Here is a 22,350-nt window from a genome sequence, read left to right as displayed (position 1 = left end):
GGTGATCCACACAAAATTAAAGCTAAATTCCTTGTTCCTTCCTAAATTCCTGATTAAAGCACAAATTCCCAAATAATAGTGAAGTACAATTGCTCAACTACTTTACACATTTGAACAGAGCTCAAATTCAGCTAATCATTTCTGTAATCATCTCTGGCTCTACTGTGAGGTCTACATTATTTTACCACCCAGTTATTGTCGTATCTATTATTGCTTGGGTGTTGCAACATGTTTTTATGAGAACAGAAATTGAACTGTCCAAAGATCAATGTTCTCAGCAGCTCTATTCAGTCTCTCTGTAGTCAGGAGTGTGGCGAGCAGTAGGTTTGTGTTCAGGGTAAAACCACCTCCACATACATTTGAGTGCCTGTTTTCATGCTACAGTATTTTCTCCTGCAGTAAAAGCCCTGTGGGTCAGTTCGTAAAATGCCCTCATGCCACCATGAATAGGGTTTTAGGTGTATGATTTTAATAATAATTTGGCCTATTGAGACACCAACTAAATTATAAAAAAAAAAATAGAAAAAAGACTAAAATTATTTTTCTCCAACTACTTGAGAGAAAGAATAAGAAGATACAAAACAACTTTATAAGGGATTCAACAGAATCCAAAAACGAAATATGTTTGACAGACAATAAACTCTAATTTCTGTGTAAGTCTTGATTGTCCAATAATCACGGTAATGCAAAATGTGTATTGTTAGCTGTTGAACACACATGAATAGCATTAAGCTTGTCAGCTAGTTAATCACATTCTGAGAACTACACTATAATACTTACAATTAAAAGAAAAACACTTAATTGCATGCCTTTAAATTAATTAAATGAAAAATCAATTACAGTATTTTGATAACACAGTAATGAAATGCCACAGATTAAATGTTGTAATGTCGTTTAAGAGCTGGAATCCATGGATACATCTATTCAATGGCAATGCTAAGAGTTGCTATATAAAACCCCCACAATATTGTTCTACCTTTGGGATATTTTCTCAACTAGAGAATGAGGAAAAGGATCTGTTGAAATTCTTCATTAGTCATGTCAATCCAAGCCATGTTTTCACAGACGGAATAAATTCAACACTATTGTTACCTTCCCTGAGTGTTTTGAGCAAGGACACACCCTTTAACATAAATAACCCCAATGTAAAAAGATGGATCATATGTTTAATATGTTCTGTACAGATAGCATGTGAATGCTTAATGTGTGAGATAATACATGCCACAGATGTCAAATTCCCAGTTTGGTCTTTTTAACACAGCACACTGAAGTGTTGTCATGTGCTGCCTCATGTCCTCCAGCAACTTTCGCTTTCGTTATCTTTGACTCAGAACCAGTCGATCAGGTTGAATCGTGCAGTACAGAGCTCGACAGCTCACACTTTACACAGCTCACGCTTTCAGGTAAGTGCAAGATTATTTGTCCTTTTATTTACTCTCGAATGTGTCGATATTACTGTCGACGGTGACCGGAGTCAAAATCTGGAGCTGCGCTGTAAATGTAGCCTAGACCGTGTTTTTGAACAAACCTCTTAAGTCTGCAGTCCAAAGCATAAGCTAAATGCGAAAAAATATATGTAAACTCGGGTATTCGTCTTCAAGACCAATCAAACTGAAAATAAATCTTTAGAAGTGTGTGTGTTTTGTACGAAACGAAAATGAAACTAAACGCATTTCTCTTCCGTCGCTTCAGTCTTCAAGACAACAATATTAATTACTGACAGATCGAGCAATTGACAACTTTATTATTTAACAGCGACACTTTAGTGTTCATTTTAAGGTATAATCTGTCTGATGTTCGCCATATTTTGTTCTCTGTCTCGCTTGGCGTCGAGCAAGATTTTAAAGTTGGCTACTCTGTCTTTTACGTTGAACAATAATGATTTGCTAAAGCATTTGGATCATACTCAAGCACTGTTTGGAGCATTTACATTTGTTTACAAACTTAAAAACGCTCAGTTGTGATATTTATTCGGATATTATTAGCTATTAATCAAAACTAAAGTTTTCTTTCAGTTGCTGTTTGGAGCTTTTCTCGCAGTCATGGCACAGGGACACACGGATGATTCAATGGAAGGAATTGAGGAATCTGTGAGTCACAGAGTAAATTTAGTATTTATTTATGAACAATATGTGATCATAAATAACCCATATCAATGCAAATGATCAATTAACAAACTGGGTTTTCAGGGAAAGTTCACAGATCTGCATTCACTTCTGCTCTAGCTGGTTCACTAGATAACTCCGTCATTTCTTTTACTAAACCTGCATTGTGTGCCATATTGTTGGTTCTCTGGAAGATTGCTTCTGATATTCTTAATTTGTCAGTCTGCTAAATAAATAAAAGAAAATGTAAATATTTAGATCAAAAGCATTTGACATCTAAAAGTAAATTTCAAGCATACCTGTTTAAACAGAGTATATCAAAATAGGTTATAATGTTAATCACAAAGCAGAACATGCTATTAGACATTTTCATCACATATAAAGTGTTGAAGTAAATATATGAAAACTAAGGCATGTACTTCTTAAATGTTCTCATTGTGAAAATATTGTTCAGTTCAATAATATATGAAAGCATTGGGACAGTCAGAACAATAAACAAATAATACTGTGGCCTTTCGTTTTGATTTCTGGAACTATGTAAAGTGACATTTGAAGAGTTTTACAAGATTATAAATGTATTTAGCTTAAACTTTTAATTAGACATAGATCTTTGTTGTTACATAGACAACATAGTGAAAACAAAGGACATTTAAATTCAAACACTTTTAATGTACTGTAGGTATGCAACATAAAATCGTAAAAAATTTCACAAACAAGTAAATATTGATTATTCATGGACCATTTGTTTGTAAATATGTCAATTAAAAAGCAACATATTATTCTTCCCTAAGCACTCTGGTCTTGGTCATTTTCCTTGGTCAACTGCCATTACATAGCAAAATACAGAATACATTATATAAACAAAATACATTAAGATTTACTGAGAATGGTTGTTCTTGGTTGGTGGCAAGTAAGAATAAATGACCATGGCTATTATTGTTTTTGTTGGTGATAATATTAGGGAAATCTGCTGTCCAGCAATTTGCCAAGCAGTGATGATCATGATATGGATATAGAGCAGGGTTCTAATGATCAGGTGAGTCACATCAAGTGAGATATTTGTATATATTTAATCTGTCAGTCTGACCCATCCCATGAGAAAACAACAGTTTTATGAGGTGGCAATTTTTTGTGACTTAGATTGTTTTTAGAAAAATGATGTACTGTATGAAGCTCCTCCCCTAAGCTCAGCTGCCACTGGGGCATCAGCAGATCTTACAAGCATAGGAATGAGATTGTACGAGTTCATGAAAATGTGCCATCAATTTGCCAAAGCATAAAATAGTTACCGTGAGATTGTGTTGGTCTGTCTTACTACAGATGACTAAATCACATTTTAAATGCACTATATTTTAAAATGATTTTTCACCTATATAAATATTTTATCTGCAAATGTAAATGTTTGGACTTCTTTTGAGGCTTGAATGTAGGACTGCTGTATGGACAGAGTGTTAAATCTTTCTTTCTTAGGTGGCATGGGCCACTGAAAGCACTTTGAATATGTCTGGTCTAGAATGATTATGACAAATAATAACCACAATAAATGATTAAAGTTGCAGTCCGTAACTTTTTTTAGTTCAAAATGATCCAAAATCTATTTTTTGGGCAAGTATATAACCAGCCAGTGTTCAAATCTATCTCCTTACCTTAGACTGATTCACAACTGTAAGCTTGTAATAAAGTTTTCTAATTTGAGTGGTATTGGTAGGTTTTGGCAGGAAATACAAGCATGCCGCCATTCATCTTTGTGTCATTACGTCACGTTTGTAAACAAAAAGAAAGAGTCCCAGCTAGTAGGCTATATCGCATGTAAGGATGCTGCAGGTGGCAGATGATTAATAGCCTTTTCTCACAGCAGCTGGAATAATTAAATTGATCATTTTGATGGCGGATTGTAATCCAGAAAGGTCCATACGATAATCATCAGTGAGTGACAACTGGAGATTCACCCGTAGTCACCTGTAGTCTACACATAACACTAATACACACTAGATACTGTTCCTGTGGCTCAGTGGTAGAGCAGTGCATTAGCAGCGCAAAAGGCTGTGGGTTCAATTCCCAGGGAACACACACACGCCTGAATGCACTGTAAGTCGCTTTTCTGCTAAATGTAAATGTAAATACACATAGTCACGCAATGCTGATGTTGTTAACGTTGACATTTTGACAACAAAGTATAACAATAATAATAATTTGCATGGTTTGATGTGATAAATTTTAGCTAATCGATCGTTCGATTTAATCACCATTGGTAGCACAATGTATTGTAATGCTTTTTTATTCTTACAGGTAGTTGGTCAGAACAAAAGTGGCAGACATGTTACTTACTTGTTCAGATGACATTTTCCGGTGAAAATTGTAGCTTTAAATAAAATATGCAAATAATATATGTCATTAAGCATTTTTTTTATTTTTTATTTTGTACACAAAACAATTGTATTTAAGTCATGGGAACAGTTCATTCAAAACTGTTATTTGATAGTGAATATTGATATATTGCCTTCAGTGTTATATACAGTTGTCAACTACTGGTGGAAGTGAAAACAATCCAATCAGATTGAATTAGCTGACATATTAATTTTACCTGTAATTAAATTCACAAAATATGGTGTGTTGCACACATGCACATTAGGTGTATGATTCCACAGGCGTCTGATATTGTTGCTGAATTGCTTACACTGACAGTAAGCAATTATTGATTGTATTGATATTAAAATAGAGAACATTCTTTTTAATTCAGCAGGCCCAACCTTCATCAAACAGCGCTGATCATCAGGCGATTCAACTTCTGCATGCTCAGGTGAGTACTAGTCACATCTACAACTGAAATTTCCAACCCATATTTTACTAAAATGTATTACAGGAAAATTGCGTTAAAATGAAAAAAAAAAAAGTTATTTTAAATAGAAATAATTCTACAAACTGAGTATAGTCATTAAACAATTTACCAGCTTCATTGATGGGACATTATTATTAGGTAGATGTTGATGTACATTTGCTCATTTAGTTTCTACTGAAATGCACCAGAGACAGAGCTGTGTTTGGCTGATTATGTTCCTACTTTCCTCTATTTGACTCAAATCATTTTTTTCTTGCTATACATGACTAAATAATGTATGCAAATAGTATATGACATCAAGCAATTTTTATCATGTTGTTCACAAAATAATTATATTTTTGCCATGGGAACAGTTCACTTCTCACGACTGATATAGCAGTCGATACTGAATATTGATATATTTTGACTTGAGTGTCATAAACAGTTGTCAACTACCAGTATGAGTGAAAATAATCCCATCAGACTGTCATGTTTATTTTACTTTGTAATTAAATTTACAAAATATAGTGGAAACAATTACTGATTGTATTAAAATAGAAAAACAGTCTTCCTAATTCAGCAGGCCCTACATTCATCAAACAGCGCTGATTTGATGCAACACAATATTCAGTCTACTAATTCAATAATTGAAAATGTCATCTAAATTCAATAATTGAAAATGTCATCTGTATTTTATAAAGAACCAACATTGCCTCAGAATAATGTCGCATAGGCAGTTCATAAACTCAGTCTCATTCCTGTCTCTCTTCACATAAACCTTTACCTGTAGTTCAAACAGTAGAAGTCATGGGTGTGATTCCCAGGGAATGCAAGAACTGATCAAATGTGTGCTTTGAATGCAAGTTGCTTTGGATGAGCGTATTTGCCAAATACATAAAACATTTTTTTTTTTTTAATGGTTTGTCAAAATAGTGATACCCCTTTCCCTTTCAGGACATATATACAGCAGGCACTGGAGATCAAAGCTTTAGCACACTTTCGAATGTCATGACGCATCAAAACACCACAATGGCTCGAGCACAGCCAGAGGTACTAACTAATGACATTTACATTTACATTTAGTCATTTAGCAGACGCTTTTATCCAAAGCGACTTACAATTGGGGAATACATCGAGCGATTAATCTTGAAGAGGCAATCAGACATACGAAGTGCTTGCAACACCAAGTCTCAGACATTGTTCAAATAAATACAAACTACCAAAGGAAGGAATAAGTAAAGATAATTTTTTTTTTTTTTTTTTTTTAAGTTTAGGATGAAGTCAAGTGCTGTCGAAAGAGATGAGTTTTCAGTTGTTGCTTGAAGATTGACAGGGATCCAGCATTCCGGATAGAGGTGGGAAGATCGTTCCACCAGCCAGGAATGGTGAATGAGAATGTTCTAGAGAGTGATTTTGCGCCTCTCTGTGATGGTATCACGAGGCGTCGCTCACTAGCAGATCTCAGATTTCTGGAGGGGATGTAGTTTGTTAATAGAGAGTGCAAGTAAACGGGTGCTGAGCCAGTGGTTGTTCTATATGCAAGCATCAGTGTCTTGAACTTGATGCGAGCCGTGATTGGTAGCCAGTGCAGGGAGATAAAGAGAGGTGTAACATGGGCTCTTTTGGGCTCGTTGAAGACCAGTCGTGCCGCTGCATTCTGAATCATTTGTAGAGGTTTGACTGTATTAGACGGAAGTCCAGCCAGAAGAGCATTGCAATAGTCCAGCCTAGAAATGACAAGGGCCTGGACAAGAAGTTGTGCAGCATGCTCTGTCAGAAAGGGCCTGATCTTTCTGATGTTGTGTAGTGCAAACCTGCAAGATCGAGCAGTCTTTGTAATGTGGTCTTTGAAGGTCAGCTGATCATCAAAGATTACACCAAGATTTCTGACCGAAGTTGATGGGGTTATTGTTGATGAGCAGAGCTTCAGCTGTAGATTTTATTGCATTAATGACTCAACTCCCATTAAATAGCACAGTACATTTATGACATATTAAGAATGGTTGTTGGTTTGTGGCAGTCAATTAGAACAAATTGCGATGGCAATTACTGATATTCTTTATCAGGTCCTAACTGTTCAGATGATGCAAAGTGGTCAGTTTTCTAATGTCCAGGTGAGTACCAGTCACATACCCATCTACCATATGTACAGTTTATCATCTCAGACTCATATTTCAGTTAAATGTATTAGAGGGAAATTGTCACGATTGCCTACTGAGAGGAGCGAGGAACACACACACACAGACAGTCCAGAATCCTGACAGAAATTGTATTAATTGAAATATGTATGAAAAAGTTCTTTAAAAAAGAGAGACCTATTTATAGTTTATTGCAATTCAACAACTAGAGTGATATTCTCACTGTCTCAGGGTGCAATCACTGATCAACCTTCCAGCATCAATGGACACGGCTTTCTCATGACGGGACATAATAATAAGGTAGATACTGATGTACATTTGCTCATTTACAACACATAGCTACTTTAGACAGAGCTAAGTTGGATTAGGCTTGATTATGTTCCCACTTTTCTTTTCTATTATTTTTATTTAAATATTTTCATTCCTACAAAAAACAACAAAATGAAATAGCTGGAGTTTCATCTAATCCAAAAAAGTAAATACAAGATTTCTTCAGGATAAATTATTTTCCCTCAAGCTGTATATGTTTGAGTATGTATGTATGTATTTATTTATTGGTGGCATTGGCCACTAAAAGTATTTTGAATAGGTCTGGTCTAGAATGATTATGAGAAATAATGAATAATTAAACGAATGATTAAATAATATACGTATGTCATCAAGCCATTTTTATAATGTTGTTCACAAAATAATTATATTTTAGCAATGACTGTTGATTTAACAGTTGATACCAAATACTGATATGTATTGCCTTCAGTGTCAAACACAGTTGCCAACTCCTGGTGTGAGTGAATTATACTGACATATTTATTTGACCTGCATTCATATTCTAAAATAAGGTGTTGTAGACATGCACAATAGCTGTGTGATTCCACAGGTGTCTCAACTTGTTGCTGAAGTACTTGCAGTCACAGAAAGCTGTTACTAATTGCATTGATATTAAAAGAGAAAATAGTCTTTTTATTTATATATTTAATTATTTAATGTTTTTATTTTATGTGAATGTTAGGACTTTGGTGCAGCAGGTGCTGGAAGTCAAGACTTTAGACATCTGGATCACACGAATCATCAAAACAACACAACGGGTCCAACAAACAAATCAGACTCGGAGCCACAGAAGGTATTGACTAAAGAGAAGAGCTTGAGCCATAGATTTTCTTAGAGTCATACATATTTTAAAGAATATCAATAATCTTATATTTGTTTGTTTACTTTAGTTCAATATTGCAGAGAGTTCTGTGATAATGACAGAAAAATACATTTATGACATATTGAGAATGGTTTTAGGTTTGTGGCAGTCAGTTAGAACAAATTACAATGGCTATTATTTATTGTACTGATATTAATATATAGAACAATATTCTTTATCCAACAGATCTCACCTGCTCAGATAAAGCAATCTGATCATCGGGTGAGTACCAGTCACTGTGCGATGAACTGAGAAATCATCTCTAACTCATTATTTTAGGAAAATGTTTACTGTAGTTTTACTTAATTCTGAAGGGGTAGCTCATCCAAAGTTTGCTTTTACTCAGCCTCAGGCCATCCAGGATGTAGGTGACTTTTTTCTTCAGTAGAAAGGTTGTAACCCAGCCTGTTAAGCTGATTGTTACATATGGTTACAAGAGGATTTTTAACTGAAACCACGATCATTGGTGATTCATAAGATGTCAATGGCTACCATTACTCTGAGAGTGAAACAAAAAGCATATCGGGGAAAAACACGAATGCCCGTGGACCTTGAGTGAAATGATCGATCTTTGCAAGAAACATTATTTGCATAACGTTATTACCTGCAATCCACAGCCTCAAGCACATGAGGAAGTCTGATTCTTTTCCATGAACTGGTTCTTTTGGACAGTTTGTTTCAATGAACCGGTCCAAATACCTGATCGACCAGTTTGTTTATGTAATCACGCAATGACGTATAGGCAATTATATTATTAAAGCAGCCAATAGTGATATGAAACTTGGATGTTTTACATGTCTAAAGCATATCAGCTGAAGAAACTAGTCTTCGTCAGCTTACCTTTTTACATAAACAATGAGAAACATAAAACTTTCATTTCACCCCTTCATTCAAGTGCTCGGTTCATGCATTTGCATATCAGCGGCTCATCATTGTTTGCTTTGAACCGTTTCCTGTTTTCCTGTTCAGATATGCCGGTATTTTGGCTAATTTCAAGTCAGAGTGATCGTCAGGTGCATTTTGATTGAGTATCTTGTAGATCTGTGCTACTCGAGCCGTGAACTTTGGTGAACTGGTTCATCTACTTTACCAAAATGAACTGGTTCAAAAGACGGATATGTTCGTGAACCTGACATCACTCCAGGCCGATTACCGGAGACTATGGATTACAGATAATAATGTTTAGTTTCTTCTTTGATTATACTTGTCTAAGTGGGTCTGGGAATGAAATCGTCTGGGAACCCCTACTGTGACTGCTGTTACTCAGAGCTGTCAAGTAGGCAAAATCAGTTCATAGATAGTGGTTTGTTGGAAGAGTTCTGTCGTGTGGTGGAATAATGTTTGAGGTGTAATCTCGTTTGCAGCTCTCTTCACATTCCTATAGCTAAAACAGCGGCACATGGCTTGGGTTAAGAACTGATCAAATCTATACCTGGAATTCACCCGTACTGTATGTGTACCTGTAAGTCGCTTTAGAAAGCATCTGCCAAATGTCAGTGTAAAAGACAATAAAAAAATGTTAAATAAATAAATAAAAATAAAAACTTTCTAAGATACAGCATACCTAAACTTTTAATAAGCAGCAAATCAGGAGTTGAATATTAGTTCTGCATTCTAAACAGTTATCAGTTAACTTGATAGGAGTGAAAGGACTCTGATATTTCTTTATTATTGTAGCCAGCTGCCCAATTAAAAATGATGGAAACAATGGAAACAACATAAAATATGAAAACATAACTTATTCATGTTATGGTGTATTTTATGGTGTGCATTTGCTATTTTTCATCATAAAGTAGCTTATAAACATAACTCGGCTATGAGTGAGTATAGTTTCTTTTTCATATAGAAATATGACTCTGCATTCATAATTATTTTTCATATAACAGGACATTTGTAGTAATGGTGATGAAAGCAAAACCCAATCACAACCCCCAGCACCAGCACCAGAGGATATTGCTATATTTAAAATCAAAGTGATCAGCCCAGCACTATTTTCAGAGAAGTGGAGAGGAAAATTAGAGATAGCTCTTCAAAGCTGGTTTGCCAAACAGGAAAATCACGGAGGAAAGCAAATATCTGTCCTCAGTCTTAAACTCATGGATGGTGGAACCTGTGCAGAGGTGGAGATAACACCATCAACAGGTGAGATGATTTATGATCATTCATTTTAATACACTTTTCAGTTTAAATCTTGTAGATGCTAGTATCTGAAATAGCTAAAATACGTGAAGTATTTTTTGCAGAATTGTTATATTACGCAAAGGCAAATATCAGTGTTGTTGTTAACACTTTACTAGGAACATTACTTTACATATTACAATTACAGATGACATTTTTAGAAGAAATGAGTAAAGTATTAAGTAAATTGTTACTTTTCAAAGTTACAACTGACAACAACTGTTAAGGCCCACTCAAACCAAGAACGATAACTATAATATAACTGAGTCATTCCATGAAATCGGTGCCTTTTCCACTTGGAAAAATAAAAAAAATTAAATTAGATAGTGTGTCCATCTGTTTGTCTGTGTCCAAATTTGCTAATTGCTAGCTAACAATCAAGTTCACAAAAGCACATGTTGTACACTTTGAAAGGATGTTACTTGTAGATATTGATTATATTAAATGTAACAAATAATTGTTTAAATTTTAAAAATATTAACTGTGTTGACACTGCATGATGCCCCCCCTCAGTCAAGCCTCATAAATCATCCAAAAATAGAACATATAGAGGAATAAAATGATTTATGTTTTATAGAAAACATGTATAATTATGCCAAAAACATTACTTGACAATGAGACTGCATTTAGAACAATATGCATCTGTGATTTTTTTTTATATCAGTTTGCCTTCATTTTGTAAATTAAAAGTCCTGCTAAAAAAGAAAAATCGTAGTTAGGGACAGGCCAAAAACCTTTTATCAGCATAAATGCCATTTGCATGATTTAAAATAATATTTAATTGACTTTGTTATGTAATATTGATGAACGAGTACATAGTATTGTTATATTTTTAAATCGCAGATTTATTTGTTGCAATATTAATTCTATGTTTGATTATTTCTTAGGGATGCAAAAGGCACCGATTTCATGGAATGACCCATCTACTGTATTTTAGCATCCACATACTGCATAATTGCGGTGTATGGTTTAAAGGCATATAGATTTTGATTTGCTGTCAATGTTAAAAAACAAAATCATCGCTCACAGCTTTGTCAGAGATATACTCGCTCTATTGCTTTTCTGTTGCTCACTATATTGAAGTGAAAATACTAAACAAAATGTTTTCTTGCTGCTGAATGGTTTCTTCTGACTGATGTTACATTTTTTAATTTATTTCTCTCTATAGGTCTAGAAACTTTTAAAAAACACAGGACTGTATCTTTGAATTGTAAACATGATAATAAGGAAATGACTGCACAGATTTGTCTGGATGAAACACATTCTGAGACTGTATCACAAAACACGTCTGTCAAGAAGAGAATTTCATCATCAAAGGTATCATATTTACTTTTTTAAGATTTTGATTGCTGAGAGAACCAGGGGTGGATCTAGGAAATTATTTAAAGACCCCCTGCAGTCACTAATTTGATCCCTTTAAACGCATCTTTGATAATCAAAATGACAAATTTAAAAGGCTTGAACTCTACAGTATTTCCTCATTGAGTATATGTAGATTTATGAATATGCAAATTAGTCCCCATTAGGATTCGCAAGTGCGCAGAACTCAGCACTGGGCCAAATTCTGGCGTTTTGAGCAGTGAGTGGATTCTGACTAACCTACTATGCCAGCAGCCATATCACCCTGCAGCCCAAGACCGGTTTCCCACTGAAGCTAAGCAGGGCTGAGTCTGGTCAGTACCTGGATGGGAGACTCCTGGGAAAACTAGGTTGCTGCTGGAAGAGGTGCTAGTGAGGCCAGCAGGGGGTGCTTACCCTGAGGTCTGTGTGGGTCCTAACGCCCCAGTATAGTGACAGGGACACTATTCCGTCAAAAAATTCTGCTCAGTTTTTCGGATGAGATGTTAAACCGAGGTCCTGACTCTCTGTGGTCATTAAAAAATCCCAGGATGTCATTTGAAAAAGAGTAGGGGGTGTAACCCCGGCATCCTGGCCAAATTCCATCATCTCTGGAATTTTCATCATCATGGCCTCCTAATCATCCCCATATTCTGATTGGCTTCATCACTGTCTCCTCTCCACCAATAAGCTGGTGTGTTGTGGCACAATATGGCTGCCATTGCATCATCCAGGTGGATGCTGCACACTGGTGGTGGATGAGGAGACTGAAAGAGCTTACAGGTGGCGATGGATATAAGTATAGGTTTAAACCAAATGCTGTACCATCGATGTTTCCCCACAAGGAGTGTAAACGCCCCGGATATCGAGGGAAATCCGCGCTGAGAAACTCCTCTAGCGGCCGCGGCGCCATGATTAGCATCGACATGTTTACATCCTAACAGATGGCATCTAGCGTTTCTTGCCTCAGCCGTTTGTAAGCTCTTTCAGTAGCTGTGGTCTACTAAAAGATTCAAAGGCATCAGGGCTAAAGTGGAGAGAAAAAAAGAAGTGGGTCTTTAGGAAGTTTTATTCGTCCACAGGCATCTTCCCATTCTTTTCTCCTCATCTTATCGCTAGGAAAGCAGTGAAGTCTTACATCGCTTACATCGCTTCTCTAGAAATAAGCGCCAGTAGTTCAGCAAGTGCAACCATTTGACGTCATCGATGCAGAATGTACTGTGCACATAAAATAATGGCGCCCTCCGTTGTCCAAAAACGATGTCGATGTCGAAAAAAAAAAGTTGAGCCAACTTAATATTTTAAGGCGACCAGCTTCAGCAGATTTCAGAGTTTGCTCAACTTATTTTTGTGGGAGATTCTTAAATTTTTGTTGTATAAACTTAAAACAACAAGTTGAGAAAACTCAAAAATCTGCTGAAGCTAGTTGCCTTAAAATTTTAAGTTGGCCCAACTTTTTTTTTTACAGTGTGAGTTTTCTACTACATATTTAAATAAGAGACATCATTTATATTATATTAAGCTATACATGTCTTAATACCCGGGGATCCCTTTAAGAAGTGATGAATCCTTTATGAAGGATTTGTTCATTGTGTCTGTCATGTGACAAATGACTCAGGAGGTAAAGTAATCATTTATGTCCCTCATAAATGATCTTTGACTGTATTATAATGATTTTTTAATTTGGAATATGATCAATATTACATAGGTGGATGCGTTTTGGGGAATTAGGATGTTGAAAATATAACATTTAACATTTGAATGAAATGATCTGAATAAAGATTAGTTCATTTTACTAAACGAGATTGAATGAGAGAATCAGAAAAATGATTTGATCTTCCCATCACTACCAGATTTCACTCTCCTGCAGAGTTTAGATCCAACCCTGATTAAACTCACTTGTCTGTAGCTAGTAATTCTAGTAATTCTAAAGGCCTTGATTAGTTCAGGTGTGTTTGATCAGGGATAGGTAGCAGGAAAATGGAATTTGAGGGCAAAAGTTGTCCACTCCTGATCTAGATCCTGCTTTGTGACAGCATCATGTTTAATTAAAAGCAATAATTTGACATGGCAATATAAGAAGAAATGGCAATATATCAAAGCACTGTGACAGGATCAGTTTTTCAAACAATGTTTGAGTTTTAGTTATTAACAGAGGTGGAAGTGTCTGTATGTGGGTGTCAGAAGGTCACGTTATCTGAAAAATGCTTTACATAAAGCACAGTAAAAAAAAAAAAAAAAAATATTATATATATATATATATATATATATATATATATATATATATATATATATATATATATATATATATATATATATATATATATACACAGTGAGGAAAATAAGTATTTGAACACCTGAGAAAATCAATGTTAATATTTGGTACAGTAGCCTTTGTTTGCAATTACAGAGGTCAAACGTTTCCTGTAGTTTTTCACCAGGTTTGCACACACTGCAGGAGGGATTTTGGCCCACTCCTCCACACAGATCTTCTCTAGATCAGTCAGGTTTCTGGCCTGTCGCTGAGAAACACGGAGTTTGAGCTCCTCCAAAGATTCTCTATTGGGTTTAGGTCTGGAGACTGGCTAGGCCACGCCAGAACCTTGATATGCTTCTTACAGAGCCACTCCTTGGTTATCCTGGCTGTGTGCTTGGTCATTGTCATGTTGGAAGACCCAGCCTCGACCCATCTTCAATGCTCTAACTGAGGGAAGGAGGTTGTTCCCCAAAATCTCGCAATACATGGCCCCGGTCATCCTCTCCTTAATACAGTGCAGTCGCCCTGTCCCATGTGCAGAAAAACACCCCAAAGCATGATGCTACCACCCCATGCTTCACAGTAGGGATGGTGTTCTTGGGATGGTACTCATCATTCTTCTTCCTCCAAACACGTTTAGTGGAATTATGACCAAAAGTTCTATTTTGGTCTCATCTGACCACATGACTTTCTCCCATGACTCCTCTGGATCATCCAAATGGTCATTGGCAAACTTAAGTCGGGCCTGGACTTGTGCTGGTTTAAGCAGGGGAACCTTCCGTGCCATGCATGATTTCAAACCATGACGTCTTAGTGTATTACCAACAGTAACCTTGGAAACGGTGGTCCCAGCTCTTTTCAGGTCATTGACCAGCTCCTCCCGTGTAGTTCTGGGCTGATTTCTCACCTTTCTTAGGATCATTGAGACCCCACGAGGTGAGATCTTGCATGGAGCCCCAGTCCGAGGGAGATTGACAGTCATGTTTAGCTTCTTCCATTTTCTAATGATTGCTCCAACAGTGGACCTTTTTTCACCAAGCTGCTTGGCAATTTCCCCGAACCTTTCCAGCCTTGTGGAGGTGTACAATTTTGTCTCTAGTGTCTTTGGACAGCTCTTTGGTCTTGGCCATGTTAGTAGTTGGATTCTTACTGATTGTATGGGGTGGACAGGTGTCTTTATGCAGCTAACGACCTCAAACAGGTGCATCTAATTTAGGATAATAAATGGAGTGGAGGTGGACATTTTAAAGGCAGACTAACAGGTCTTTGAGGGTCAGAATTCTAGCTGATAGACAGGTGTTCAAATACTTATTTGCAGCTGTATCATACAAATAAATAGTTAAAAAATCATACATTGTGATTTCTGGATTTTTTTTTTTTTAGATTATGTCTCTCACAGTGGACATGCACCTACGATGACAATTTCAGACCCCTCCATGATTTTTAAGTGGGAGAACTTGCAAAATAGCAGGGTGTTCAAATACTTATTTTCCTCACTGTATATAAATATATATTAAGATCTGTGTAATCAATTAAGGTAGGTGATAAAAGGAATGATAATTCCGATGAATTAAGTCTAAAATACTGCAATCACAGACATCCCATCCAGATGAGATTAGATTTCTCACAGGGCCTCTGAATTAGCAGCAAAATGGTAATTGGTTGATTAACAAATAAACAGAGAAACAGTCAATTTTTTCACAAATTGAAATCGGATTACACTGCACAGCAAAAATATGTTGGGAGATTTGTCACCATGGGTGTTAAAATGATCACTTTCCGGGTGAACATACAGGTCCATCTTTGCTAGTGTTAAAACAACACTGACAAAAGTGTTTATTTTACAAACACTGCGTTAGTGTTTAATTTTAATCACTCAGGGTGTTAAGAAATTATTACTCGCAAGTATACACATTTAACACTTTATGGTGATTAATCCTACACACCCAGTGTATTTATTGAATGTTAATTTAATGTAAATATTGTAAATACTTATTTTAAAATAGTAATGCAGATTAAAATATAAGCCTACACTGCAAATTTTAAAGAGTGAATATAACTCCCTCAACTGGTGAACACTGCACCAATGTTCAGGTAAAAATATTAAAAAATAAACCCACAAAACAATACACGTTAACAATTATTAATTTTTAATTGAAATATTGTAAATCTTTTTCCCTGCGCCAAAATGTTTTCACATTCTATGTTTTCAATGCATGTAAAGAACATGTTCTTACAACAATTAAAACATCATAATGCAAATCAGTGCAAAGGCGCAAAATACATATTCTTATTTGGTCCATATGTACACTTAATGTCATGAGGTTTATAATGCTTACATTTATCAGCTTAAACAACAGCATCCCATTCATTAGCATCCAGGCAGAATGCATGTTAATATGCATGTTAATGCTCACTGAACAAAGTCTCTGCTAATGGTGTTTGGACCTGCTTGTAAAGAGTAGTTTTCAGCAAGACGAGATGTGTTTCTCTGCAGGTTTCAGCCAAGCAAGATACCCAACTCCCACCTGCAGCATCACAAAAGTGCTCCTGTAAAATAGGAGAAAAAACTAAACGGATTATTTCACATCCATTTATCAGGTGAAATGTCAGAGACAAGTATCACTTACAATATAAGAATAGTTAACCCAAAACTGACAATTCCGTCATCATTTATTTATACTCATGTGGTTCCACACCTGTAGGACCTTCTGTCTTCTGAGGAACACAAAAAATTGATATTTTGAATAATCAATAGAAGAAACTGTCATATATGGCATCTGTGGAAAGGCATGAGTATAAGTAAACATTTACTATTCACTTATGGTTGGACTCCTCCTACCAAAATGAATGCACCTAAATGGGACAGCACATAAATAAATAACAATGCAAGCATACCAAAAACTTACATTCAAAGCATTTTTTAAGAAACATTTTTAGGAGGAGATCAGACTCTTTATTATTATCGTTTAATAATCAAAATATTAAGCATGACAATCAATAATCTTAAAATATGCAATTGTGGCTTACCCATGTCTCTGGTATGTGTCCTAACAAAGCTCTTCTCATCCCACTTAATGTATTGGTGGCTTCATACTCTTCAAGCACATCATCTTTCGATTTTTCTGTTAAACCAGCATGAACCATCTGTAACAATATTGAAGGAACAGTTAACTTAAAATTGTAATTCCAAACCTATACGATTCACATTTGCTGAACACAAAACACATGTTCATGCTTTAAAAAAAAGAATTATAGTGATAATAAAGTGTCTAAAGTAGTTTATGCGCCTCATGTGCCATATTCCAAGACTTGTGAGGGCACAAAACACTTACTTCTTATGTTTCCCCTGTTACAAGTGACTTCCGCATCAAGGCATAGTCATCTGTGAGAAACGGTTAGGCCCGTTTAGGCGTGCACAGCATAAAAATATCGTCATAAAGTAATATTATTTTATAAAATACAAAATGTAAATGAGGTTAAACACTTACTTTCGGTGTTTTCCATGATAAAACCAAATTCTCCGTCTTCTCCGCATCATGAGTGAAGGAAAATATCCCTCTGAGAAAAAGTTTAGGAGTGCACATCACACAAATATCGCTATAAATCAATATGATGTTGTGAAATACGTATGATAAATGAGATAAAACACTTAACTTTCGGCATGTCCCTTCTAAAAAGAAACGTCCTCGTCTGGTCCGCCTCGCGAGTGGAAGAAATGTCTTTAAAAAACATTTAGACGCACACACCTCATAAATATCGCTATAAAACGATATGATATTACAAAACGCATATTGTGAGTAAGATTAAACACTTAATTTCGCTGTTTTGCGTCCTCATATGCTCCGCATCGCGAGTCTAAGAACATGGCGTCTGTGAAAAATATTCCAGATGGGTCAGGCGTGCACACGAGCAAACGTCCCGGATGTGACTAATAACACTCAACAGAGTGTTATAAGAGTTTCTCTGCATATTTACACCGGCCAGAGGGTGCTGTTTACACTAGCTAGTGTTAATCCCCTAAAGTTCAACACCACAACTTTAACACTTTACTCTAAAAGTCCTTAACACTAGGATTTCAACACTGGAGATTTTGCTGTGTGGGATTGCTGCATATGTTCAGCCAATGTGGACAATACTGCTTACATTAATGTTTTACAGACTGGGATTTGCACGACAATAACATATTTTTAATTCATTCATTGTAAATTTCACTGTGGGTATCAAATCCTTAAATAAAACCCCATCATATGTTTTTAGGTAAACAGCACTCAACGTGCGACTTCAGATGACACCAATAGTGGTGCAGAGGCTGCTGCGTCTAATAGAGATCTAAGTGAGACTAAGACTGCTGAAAAAAACCATGCAACCTCAGATGGACTCCCTGTTCCCCTCCATCAGTTCTGGTACATGCTTCATGCTTACAGAAAGGAGCTGGAGCTAATTGAGAAACGACATGGAGTCTCTATGGGTTCAGAAGCATCAGTCTCATTCAGACCCACCCAGACAGCAAGCCCTGATTCTGTCTCCAGAGCGTCTGAGGACTTTCAGAAACTTCTCACTGAATGTGTGGATAGTTTTAGTGTAGCTACCATTAATCATAATGACATGGATTCAGATATTGTGAAGGAGGCCCTTCGTAACATCCAGTCAGAGAAGACAAAGATGATGTTGACCATGTCTGCCAGTGACTGCCGGTTCTTTGGACCGAAGAAATTTACAGACATCATTAAAAGAGAGACAACAGGAGCAGAAAACCAATTTAAAGACAAATGGAATGAAATGGATTTAGATAACAACATTTCTCCACAAAGCAGATCTTCACTGCACATGGACACAAAAGACCTTCAGACTCAACTTGAGATGGACAAGGCTCATTGGGATCTGATGAAACTTTCCTATGAGGAACAAATATCACAGCTTCAAACAAAGTATGGAGTGCTATTTCATGAAGAAAAACTGCAGAAAAATATAATTAAGGTTCAGGCTCGATCCAAAGGAGATCAGCATATTAATCTTGAAGGTCATGCTCTCAGAGCTTTAACACATCTGTACCAGAAACTAGCCTCAGCCGCTGTCAGCTGTGAACTCACAAACCCTAAACATGAAACTGATGTGGCTCCACTAGTGCAGAAACTTCAGCAGCAGCATTACTGTGTTGTTGCAGCAGATGCATTCAGTCCCTGGAAGCTCGTTGGACTGCCAGAACATCTCAGCCCTGCTATTGCTGATATTGAGAAGAAACTTAAGAAGAATGTGTTTGATGACAAGATGAAGAAATTTATTGGATATTTGGATGACATCCCTCAAGCAAGAGGATTCAGATGGAATCAGACGCCTGATTATGGTCCAGGAGCAGTGGGTGGAGCAGGACGGGATGAGGGAGTGAACTTTAGAGGGAGAAGCGAAACAGATACTGGTTTCAATGAACAATCAAAAAATGATTCTAAACATGACAGTAAAGGTGCTCATGCTGAAGAGGAGACGTGCGCTATTTGTATGGACAACTTCACTGACAAGATAAAACTGAAATGTGGGCATGAATTCTGTCAGGAATGTATAAGAAGGTCAGTGGAGAGTCTGGGATCCATCTGTCCTGTGTGTAAGGAAGTGTTTGGGAAATTGGAGGGAAACCAACCGGATGGAAATATGTATGTAACAAAGAGCACATTGAGTCTCTCTGGATATCCACACTGTGGCACTATTGAAATCACCTATGACATACCCAGTGGTATTCAAACGGTAAGAATATGTAAACACTTTGCAAAAGGTCTACAGCAGGGGTGCCAAATCCTGTTTCTGGAGATCTACCTACCTGCAGAGTTCACCTCCAACCCTGAAAAACACTTCAGATCTTCAGGAGCACTTGATAATTACTGACAACAGATTGTGTGCTCCAGGTGTGTCAAACTCTGCTCCTGGAGGGCAACAGTCATGCTTTAAGCCCGAAACACACTGTACAATTTTTGGCTGTCCCAGACGAAAGACTGGCATCGTGAAGCAATTGCCGCAATTTCTGATTTGCCACGACGATGCCAATCTTTCATCTGGCACAGCCGAAAATCGTGCAGTGTGTTTAGGGCTTTAGTTCCAACACATCTGAATCAGCTAATCAAGCTCTTACTAGGCATACTAGAAACTTCCTGGCAGGTGTGGAGGCAATTTGGAGCTAAACACTGCAGGACACCGGCCCTCCAGGACTAAGTTTGGGCACCCCTGCTGTAGAAAAACAATGAAAACACAATATAAGGCATAAATAGCTTCTACACTTCTCACAATTAGCTGTTATTTTTAAACCAGAAGCGTCTATGATATCTGTGACCTCCTTGTACTCTAGGTCCATTTCTGTTTTTAAATAGTTTTGATTAATGGTATGGTACAGTAATACATCTTTTAAAAATATTTTTTAGAAGAAGCATCCAAACCCGGGAAAGCCTTTTCAGGGGGCAAAACGTCATGCATACTTGCCAGACAACAATGAAGGAAATGAAGTGCTCGGACTGCTGCACAGGGCTTTTCATCAGAAACTGATCTTTACTGTCGGGAAATCTACAACTTCTGGTTTAGATAATGTTGTCACCTGGAATGACGTTCATCATAAGACCAACACACACGGTGGGCCTGAAAGGTATGAGTTCATATAAAGTTAGCTTTCAATGTTCTATGATGTTCAGTAAAACCAGTAATCAAGCATTACATATTTATTTGGGATTAATGTAAAAAAAAAAAATCTATATCTTATTTTCTTCTGTTACAGTTATGGGTATCCAGACCCTGACTACCTGAAGAGGGTGAAGGATGAGTTAAAAGCCAAAGGCATTGAATGAGGTTTTGATTTGTATGTTCTCAAATGCACATCTAAGACTATTATTTGCCAATTAACCATTTATAGAGTATTAGATTTATATATATATATATATATATATATATATATATATTGAGCTTTTGTTCTGTGTAAAACTCTGCAAATCTGCAAATGTTAAATCTCAAAATGAAGATTAAAAAAATAAATAAATGCATACGTTAGGAAAAGAGTACAAAATGTTTGCACATACCTGTTCTTACTGTTTGATCAGTTACCCACAAGTGGAGACTACATCACCTAGATACTGATGAGAAAAGGTTGTCCCAAAACTCTTCGCTTTAAAGGAGCTACAGAAGTCAGTGGCTGAGAATGAAATTTCAGTGGGTCTAAATACTTTTTGCCAGGCACTGTTTATATAGGTATTATTTTAATTAAGGCGATGGACTTTCATGATGTTTAATTGTAATGAAATGTTTTAGCCTGGAGTTGTCTTGTGATTTATAATTTTTTTTCATGCTTTTACAATGCAAATATGAAGCAAGTAGGCCCTATACAAAGTATCCTCACAATACTTATTTTAATATGGGACTATGGAAAAACTTATTCATGTGATTCTAATTAGATTGTAATATTAAAGTTTAACATTTAACATTTTCGTTGTGATAATAATGTGTAACCACAATTTATCAGAGAAATCAACCTACCAACGGTTAACTTAAAGAGATCTGTGCATATAAAGCTGAATGCAGAGCATACAAAACATGGCACACTTCATCAAATCTTTCACAAGCTGCCTCTAAAAAATACTTCCCATCATGTTGATTTTACCTTTAAAATGTATGCTTTTTTCTCAGTGCACCCCTTCATATTTTATATCTCGTTTTCAGAAAGCAAAGGATTACTTCATCTCAGATCAAATTTGAATGATTAATCTTGTTTTTTGTTACAAATGACAAACTTTTTTGGACAAAATGTACTGAAGTTCTAACTTTGGGAAAGATTTTTTTCCTTGTCAAGAAGTTGTCATAAATAAAACAAATCAGCCTTAAAATATTTCAATGTTTGTTGTTACAGTTTGTTGCTCTTGTAGGGTTTAAAAGTAACAAAAACCTTTGTGTTCCTGTTACAACTCATGGCTCTGCCAATTCTCTTGCTCTCTTTTCTCAGGGCTCTGCTCTTAGATGTTCCTCTTCCTCTCTACTTGAGCTACTGTTACTGTTAACACTTTCATTTACAAATTAGGTGCAAACTGGTTTTAAGTTTAAACAACACTGATGTGCTCCTTACTGCAATACAATGACTTCACATTCTCGTAACATTCTCCCACATACCCTGCTATTCTGCCTGTGCTTATTATTTCAGTTATTGGTATTAGTACCAGAGGGTGATCATAAATGAACAAATGTACCATCATTCTGATAACGTTTTGTAATTAAGTAATCCTACAGCCTGAACCACTGTGTTGTCAAGTCAAGATGCATTTAGAGGATTGTGACCTAAGGTTTCATAGCCAAGAAGAAAT

General features: G+C 36.4%; 1 protein-coding gene across 5 annotated transcripts; it reads left to right on the top strand.

Moving 5' to 3' along the window:
• The first annotated feature begins 1,247 nt into the window (after positions 1-1,247).
• On the top strand, positions 1,248-21,881 carry LOC131549488 (E3 ubiquitin-protein ligase DTX3L-like). 5 transcript variants are annotated; one of them, XM_058791713.1, is made up of 14 exons: positions 1,248-1,403; positions 2,016-2,090; positions 3,067-3,141; positions 4,849-4,905; positions 5,878-5,973; positions 6,990-7,037; positions 7,293-7,361; positions 8,071-8,181; positions 8,437-8,472; positions 10,137-10,392; positions 11,597-11,745; positions 18,284-19,765; positions 20,434-20,651; positions 20,781-21,881. In XM_058791713.1, exons 2-14 carry the CDS (start codon positions 2,043-2,045, stop codon positions 20,848-20,850), a joined length of 2,715 nt encoding a protein of 904 aa, XP_058647696.1. In that variant the 5' UTR covers positions 1,248-1,403; positions 2,016-2,042; the 3' UTR covers positions 20,851-21,881. The 5 variants fall into 5 exon arrangements, with proteins under 5 accessions (XP_058647696.1, XP_058647694.1, XP_058647697.1 ...); XM_058791711.1 differs by having other exon boundaries at positions 4,846-4,905; XM_058791712.1 differs by having other exon boundaries at positions 1,251-1,403; positions 2,005-2,090; positions 4,846-4,905.
• Positions 21,882-22,350: the final 469 nt, after the last annotated feature.

Source organism: Onychostoma macrolepis, chromosome 11 (genome assembly GCF_012432095.1).
Source record: "Onychostoma macrolepis isolate SWU-2019 chromosome 11, ASM1243209v1, whole genome shotgun sequence".
Lineage (NCBI taxonomy): Eukaryota > Metazoa > Chordata > Actinopteri > Cypriniformes > Cyprinidae > Onychostoma > Onychostoma macrolepis.
The sequence above is the reverse complement of the archived record's forward strand: the minus strand, read 5'-3'. Positions and strand labels throughout refer to the sequence as shown.